Here is an 8,053-nt window from a genome sequence, read left to right as displayed (position 1 = left end):
AACATTTGCTATTCCACAGTTTATTTAATGCTATTTTATGGCCATTATACATAGAGTGAGTAAGGTTAGGGGCGCAACCAAAACTAATTTAATAGGTCACTGTCTACTACAGAGATGAGAATTAGGGGAGCCTCCAGGGGCAGCTCAACCCATTACGTAAAGTAAGCACTTGCAGTATAGTTGATTTTGCCCAGGGGCGCTCTTGAGGCGCTCTTGGGGGAAAATAGACCTTGACATATGCGAGTTGTAGTTACTGGGATGTATAGTTCACCTACAATCAAAGAGCATTCTGAACTCCACCAATGATGAAATTACCTAGGGCCGCCTCTGGGAACTTCCAGGTGAAGGTGAACTGCCAGCATGCCCAAAGATGGGGAAAATTGGGCTAAAAATCCAAGAGATCAATTTATACCACTAGTTATGAGTCACCTTTAGCAGCAGAAAAAAACAAGCCTAAATTGTATTGACCTACAAAACCCTATACAGCTCCGGCCCAGCGTATATGTCTGAACGTATCTCCTTCTACATCTCACCTCAGAGTTAGAATAGACTGATTGAATAAACACTTCAATGGTAAGCCGCCATTTAATAAATTAGATTGATTCTGTGGGTCTAAAACAGGATCCAGGCCTGAGTGTTCAAGTTACAGGTCTTACACAAAGGAGATTCATGGAGAAGTCATACAACACAAGTATAATATTTTGATTCCACTTTATCATTATTCCATCCTCCCGGGCCCTGTTAGGCTTAACAATTCCATAAGATGGAAATATAGCAGCAAAAATTGAATTATAGCATTATAATTCTGTGGTGAAAAAGGGCCCCCAGCTTCACTTTCCTCCTCTTAGAAAAGAAGGGGTGAAAAAGATTTCAGCCTGAGATCCTGTAAAGCTCCTGCTATTCACAGTAACTAATAAATAGTAATCCTGAGCACACTTCAAAGTGCTGGCTTTAGCCTATAAAGCCCAAAACAATTCCAGCCCAGCTTACCTGTCCGATCACATCTCCCCCTATAAACCACCTTGGATGTGAAGATCTTCCACAGAGACCCTGCTCTCGGTCCCACCTCTTTTGCAGGTGCGGTTGGTGGGGACAAGAGACAGGGCTTTCTCAGTGGTGGCCCCTCCCTCCCTAGTGAAATCAGGTCAATACCCTCCCTCTTGGCCTTCAGAAAAAAGCGAAGACATGGTCATCCTGAGTCTCCTTCAGAATGAGAAGGGTGGGATATAAATATGGTAAATAAATAAACATATCTGGAATGCTGTGGGGAAAAACATGCAGAGGAAAGGTTTTGAGCATTACTTTCTCAGCCAATATATTTCTATTGCAAAGGTGAGCAAGACTACTGGGGAAATGGTAAGGATAGTATTTGAAATAGCATCCTATTACAAGAATTGTTTAGGTGGAGTTTGTAGGAAAGAAAAAAATCTGATAAGTAGAGGGCATTTCCTGAAAGATAGCGCAGCCTAACCAAAGCAAAATTCTTGGTGTCTTGGTGTTTAGGCCTGTTCTTGGGAATATTTGTGACACTTATTGAGAATATTGGACCAGTTCCAGTTTCTTAGATAAGATTATCATGGTTTTCTATAGGCGAGAAGATGCAAATGGTATATGGCAGATGTTATGTATCTCAAAAACTAGAGCTAATACTGGAAAACTGGTGCCTTTTTTGTTTTTTTGAATCAGGTCAAATATAGCCAGGAACAGATCTAACATTTGAGGCACTAAAATGTGTGTTGGCCAGTGTAATTTACTGTGTAATTTGTTGCCATTGTTAATAGCTGGAAAAAAAAACTGAAGTTCCATGAGTTAAGCTCTTAGTTTTTGAAACAAGCTAAAACATTTACAGAAAATGTACATGACTCATGAAAGGGTAGAAAGTGGAGCTCCTGTTCAAGGAGCTTCACTGGCTGCCGTTTACTTACCAAGCCCAATTTAAGGTGCAGGTGCTTACCTACAAAGCCTTAAACGGTTTGGGACCAGCCTACCTGCGTGATCGTATCTCAGTCTACGAACCCACATGCTCTCTTCGTTCATCTGGAGAGGCCCTGCTCGTGATCCCACCTGCGTCGCAACCGCATTTGGTGGGGACACGAGACAGGGCCTTTTCCGTGGTGGCCCCCCGACTCTGGAACACCCTCCCCAAAGATCTTAGACAGGCCCCTACATTGGCAGTCCTCAGAAAGAACTTGAAGACCTGGCTGTTCCGATGTGCCTTTCCCGAATAGGAAATGTCCAATACCAAGTCCCATAAGCACTTTATTAAAGCTAAGATCGTCGCACACCGCACACTGCACTTGCCCATAAGTCTCATATTCCACCTGTCACATCAGCACTTTTAACCCTTGTACCCTTACTCTGGTCCGGCCCAGTTTTATTGTGTCTTAGTGGATTGTTCATTGCTTGTTGTTTAGTTTGCTTAAATTGTGCTTAAACAGCCAAAAGAGAAGTACTTTTCCAGCAATCTTTCATTGAGAAGACACCAGAAGAACCGCAACATTGGACAATAAGCCCTGACCAAAGATGAGATTAATTAGCCACCTCATCAAACAAGGGATTTTTGGTCTCTTACTCTTCTTTGGCCATGGATCCTGCTGTGTGCCATCACATGATACAGGCAACGGCCCTGCCCCATTGATGGCCAAAGTGATGAGGAAGCATGGCAAGATGCTTCCTCGCCAGCCACAGTAGGTAAATTGAGTTTTGGGTAGTTCTAATGGAGCTACCTGCAGTTTTAGGCCTTTCCTCCCCTCTAATGGGGGAAATGGCAATGTGGCAACACGCATTGCCACAGTTTTCCCTGTCCAATGGGGGAAGGGACAGGGAGCCAATGAATCTTGCCCCCATGCAATGGGGAAGGTCGGAAGGTGTGCAGATTGCCATGAGGTACCATGTGTGCCTTCTGTTTTGCTGATGATTGCTGGAGAAACAGAACAGAGGGGTGGGGCATCAATGTGATGAGGACCCTAGTATATTGGAAATATAACTGCTCCAAGAGAGGAGCACCTTGAAGTCCATGCCATTCAAAGAAATAATACAGTTAGACAACCTCATGCATATAATTTCAAATTTGTTTAAATATTATTATAAACATATGAGAAGACAATTATTTACACTGAATTAGTAGAACCATCTGTAGAATAAAAATAACAACAGTCAACCCTGAAAACAGACAACCTAGGCAATTGGTTTTCTACTTTTGGATTCTTGACTGCAAAATCAAAATTCCAAAATAATCTTTTGTTGTATTGTGGTATTAATGATGGAGATCCCGTTCTGTGCCTTTTCTTATGTTCATTTAGATCTCCTCGCCCATTTCGAACATCACAGTTCATCTTCATCTGACAGGGTGTCAAGATAGTCTGTGTCAACATATAAGAGAAATCCTGAAAACAGACTGTCCGCCCATGTGGGATCAGCAAAGAGGCCATTCTGATCAGTGTAGAAGATCTCCAGCCATACTTCATCTTCTGGCTGAAGATAAATCACTGTTGACCCAGAAGCTACATCATGGTTTCCTGTATTGGCATCAAATGTTTTTATTCTGAACTTTCCATTATGGACAAGGCCAATGGCAAGATGTTTATTTGCCAAAGTGATATCATATGAGAAGTAATATATTCCTGGGATGGCGCATATGAACTTCCCATTTGAAGGATTGTAATGACTTCCTTCATTGAAGAGTACTTTATTGAAGACAATTGGTATTCTTTCTTCTGGGTAACTTGTGGTAATCCCAACAGAGAAGGCAGATTTTAGTATTATTTTTCCACACTTACAGACTCCCGGTGAGCCTGTTTCTCCTCTTTCTCCTTTCTCCCCTTTTGAGCCTGCTGGGCCAACAGGACCTATGTCACCTTTAAAACCACCTGATCCATTGGGTCCTTTTTTACCAGGTTCTCCTTGGTCTCCTTTCATTCCTGGTTGTCCTACGGGGCCAGTCTTTCCTCTTAAACCTTAAAGAAATGAATTAAGTATTATGAATAAGTATATGATATTAATCAGGTGAACAGTCAGTAGCAACCAAGTGCTGGAAAACTCTGTTCCTTCATCCCTCTAAGGACCAAATTCCTCAGATAGTGAGAATTCCTCCCATGTTTCCATTAACATTTTTAGACATGACCTATCACTGTTTTGAAAAGGAATGTAATGTAATTTGGTCTCGTTATCAAAAACATCCTCCTTTTGAATGACTGAGCTAAATGTAGGTTTAAATAGTTCAACCAAGGCAAAGAAAAAATAAGGAAGTCCCTAACAAAAAATAAGGAAGTCAGAGTTAAATTAAGCAAAATTGAATTAAAATTTATTAAACACTTGGCACAAAATTCTGCTTAAAAGCCAAACATGTGTAAACAAACAAACAACTAAGTAATCTAGAGTTGATGTGCAAATTCAGAGTAGCTTCTATGCATATCACTGATTGAAAATTAACAAAATTGAGGATTTATTTTTTTCCTAAAATTTTGGATGCAAGAATTTCTACCATGTTTTAAGTGATATGGAGATCTTTGGTGAAGGCATCCTGACGTATTCTTGTTCAAACAAGATATTTCTACCAGATTTCTCTCTCTACATAATAGACTAGGGAACCTATCAACTTCTGGAGTACAACTGATGCCATCCCTTGCCAAAACCAATGCCCTCACTGAGGAAGAAGATGCAGATCAAGAATAGGCCACCTACAGACTCACAAGACACTATTAAAACTGGTTCGGCCAGCGCAATGGGGTACAGGGTTAAAAGTGCTGAGATGGCAGGAGGAACGTGGGATTAAGTGCGGTGTGCAGCAACATTAGTTGTGCTAAAGTGCATCTAGGACTTGGGATGGGGATTCCTAATCTGCGAAGGCACATCGGAACAGCCAAGTTTTTAGGTTCCTTCTGAAAACTGCCAGAGTAGGGGCCTGACAAAGCTCTTTTGGAAGGGCATTCCAAAGTCGGGGGGCCGCCACAGAGAAGGCCCTGTCTCGCGTCCCCACCAAGCGCGCTTGCGACGTAGGTGGGATCACGAGCAGGGCTTCCCCAGATGACCGGAGTGAGCGTGTGGGTTCGTAGATGGAAATGCGGTCACGCAGGTAGGGTGGTCCCAAACCGTTCAGGGCTTTGTAGGTGAGCACCTGCACCTTGAATTGGGCTCGGAAAATAAATGGCAGCCAGTGGAGCTCCTTGAACAAGAGGGTTGACCTCTCTTGATAATGAGCTCCAGTTAGCATCCTGGCTGCTGCCCACTGGACCAATTGTAGTTTCCGAGCCGTCTTCAAGGGCAGCCCTACGTAGAGCGCATTGCAGTACTCCATTCTAGAGGTGACCAAGGCGTGGACCACCCCGGCCAGATCTGCCTTCACGAGGTACGGTCGCAGCTGGCGCACAAGTCTCAGTTGTGCAAAGGCCCTCCCGGATACCGCCGACACCTGAGCCTCAAGTGTAAGCGAAGAATCCAGGAGGACACCCAAACTGCGGACCTGTGGCTTCAGGGGGAGTGTAACCCCGTCCAACACAGGTTGCCACCCTATACCCCGATCCGGTTTACGATCGACCAGGAGGACCTCTGTCTTGTCGGGATTGATCTTCAGCTTGTTCTTCCTCATCCAGATCGACACAGCGGCCAGGCACTCGTCCAGCACCCGAGAAGCCTCCTTGGAATTAGGTGGAAAGGAGTAGTAGAGTTGTGTGTCATCCGCATAGAGATGGCACCCAACTCCAAAACTCCGGATGACCTCTCCCAGCGGTTTCATGTAGATGTTGAAGAGCATGGGCGACAAGATAGATCCTTGCGGGACCCCACAGGTCAAAGGCCAGGGGTCCGAGCAGGCGTCTCCCAGCTTCACCATCTGGGTGCGTCCCCCCAGGAAGGACCGGAGCCACGACAGAACCGTGCCCCCAAGGCCCATCCCGGAGAGACGACCCAGAAGGATACCATGATCGATGGTATCGAAAGCCGCTGAGATGTCCAGGAGAACCAACAGGGTCACACTCCCCCTGTCCAGCTCTCTGCGGAGGTCATCCACCAAGGCGACCAAGGCTGTCTCGGTGCCATGGCCAGGCCTGAAACCAGACTGTGCCTGATCTAGGTAGTTGGTATCGTCTAGGAAGCCCTGGAGCCGCGAGGCGACCACCCGCTCCAGCACCCTGCCCAGAAAGGGGAGGTTGGAGATCGGTCTGTAGTTACTCAGCACCGTGGAGTCAAGGGAAGCTTTTTTGAGGAGTGGACGAACCACTGCCTGTTTCAAACCAGATGGAAAAATCCCTTGCTCCAACGATGCATTGATAATCAATACAAACCAGTCAACCAACCCCTCCCTGGCTGATTTAATGAGCCAAGATGGGCATGGGTCTAGAGATGAGGTGGTCGCTCTCACAGCCCCAAGAACCTCCTCTACGGTTTCAGGAAGAACATGCCTAAAAGAATCCCACAAAATTGGACAAGCAGGTACCTCCGTCACCTCTTCAGGCACTGCGATGGAATTGGAGTCGAGCTCGAGGCGTATCTGGGCGACTTTATCTGCAAAATGGTGTGCGAAATCGCGACACCGAGCTGCGGGGTCGTCAGGGACATCCTCCACCGCAGGTGGGTGGAGGAGTTCTCCCACGACCCGAAACAGCTCCGATGATCTATTTGCTGCAGATGCTATACGAGCGGTCATGAATGACTTCCTGGCCGCCCGTATGGCCACGGAGTATGCCTTAAGAGAGGCTCTAGCCCGTGTTCGATCAGATACATCTCGAGATTTCCTCCATTTGCGCTCTAGCCCCCTTCTCGTGTGCTTCATCACAGCCAGCTCCTCGGTGAACCAAGGAGATGGCCTGTCACGACGCAACGAGATGGGGCGTTCGGGTGCGATCATATCTAACGCCCTGGCCATCTCCCCATTATAGAGAGTTACCGAGGCGTCGATAGAATCGCCAGGCTCCAAGGCAGGAAGAACCCTAAGATTCCTCAGGAATCCATCCGGATCCATCAGTCTCCTAGGGCGGACCATCTTAATTTGTCCTCCACCCCTGCGGAGGTTTAGGGTCGCAGTAAGTCTAAATGTGATCAGATGATGGTCAGACCATGACACTGGAAGGATGTTTTGATCTTCCACTCTGATCAATTCGTTGTCCGCCACAAAGACAAGGTCGAGAGTGTGCCCAGCTTGATGCGTGGGGCCGGATATTATCTGTGACAGTCCTATGGCCGTCATGGTGGCCATAAAGTCCTGAGCTGCGCCAGATAAAGTGGTCTCGGCGTGGATGTTAAAGTCTCCCAGCACCACCAGGCGCTGGGAGACCAAGGCCGAATTAGAGACCACCTCCGCTAGCTCCGACAGGGAAACTACTGGGTCGCGGGGTGGGCGGTACACCAGCAGGAACCCCACACTGTCACGGCTCCCCACTTTCAAGTGGACACACTCAAACCCAGAAGCCTGTGGGACAGCGCATCTGATCACGGCGATGGATTGCCGAAAGACTACTGCGACCCCTCCTCCCCGCCCCCCTTGTCTGGCCTGCTGATGCACTCCAAAACCTGGTGGGCACAGCTGGAGGACCTTTGTCTCGTCTGGATTCAGTTTCAATTTGTTCACCCTCATCCAGTCTGACACAGCTACCAAGCACCAGTTCAGAACCCGAACAGCCTCCTTAGAGACAGGTGGGAAGGAGTGATAGAGCTGAACATCATCTGCATACAGATGACATCTGACCCCAAAGCTTGAGCAAAAATAATATTATTCCCTTCATGGATAACTTGGGTACTCAGCTGACTAATGCTCTGAAATTAAATGAGTCCATCCAAAAATAATGCTGTATTTTAAAAATAAATTCAACCCTCCTAAGTATACAGAACAACAAGCATTTTTACACTGATAAAAAAGTTAAACTTCCTACTTGAACCTAGTGTCACATTTCTTCTGCCATTTGAGTTTCCAAGAGGCCACAGAGATATGAAAATGCTATAGAAAAGCATCTAAGACTTTAGAAAGGGTCCTTCCAATTTCACACTAAAAATAAAATGGCCGCAAATATGTTTTGTTTCAGAAAGGGGACAAAATAATAATAATAATAATAATAATAAT

At 46.0% G+C, this 8,053-nt stretch overlaps 1 protein-coding gene across 1 annotated transcript in view; it reads right to left on the bottom strand.

Moving 5' to 3' along the window:
• Positions 1–3,040: 3,040 nt before the first annotated feature.
• Positions 3,041–8,053, bottom strand: part of C1QTNF7 (C1q and TNF related 7) — a 43,964-nt gene continuing 38,951 nt past the window's right edge. Inside the window, exon 3 of the mRNA XM_060776151.2 lies at positions 3,041–3,956. Within this exon, the coding sequence (XP_060632134.2) occupies positions 3,325–3,956 (632 nt within the window). The 3' untranslated portion in view covers positions 3,041–3,324. The remainder of the gene's footprint in view (positions 3,957–8,053) is intronic.

This window comes from Anolis sagrei, chromosome 5, assembly GCF_037176765.1.
Source record: "Anolis sagrei isolate rAnoSag1 chromosome 5, rAnoSag1.mat, whole genome shotgun sequence".
NCBI lineage: Eukaryota > Metazoa > Chordata > Lepidosauria > Squamata > Dactyloidae > Anolis > Anolis sagrei.
The sequence above is the reverse complement of the archived record's forward strand: the minus strand, read 5'-3'. Positions and strand labels throughout refer to the sequence as shown.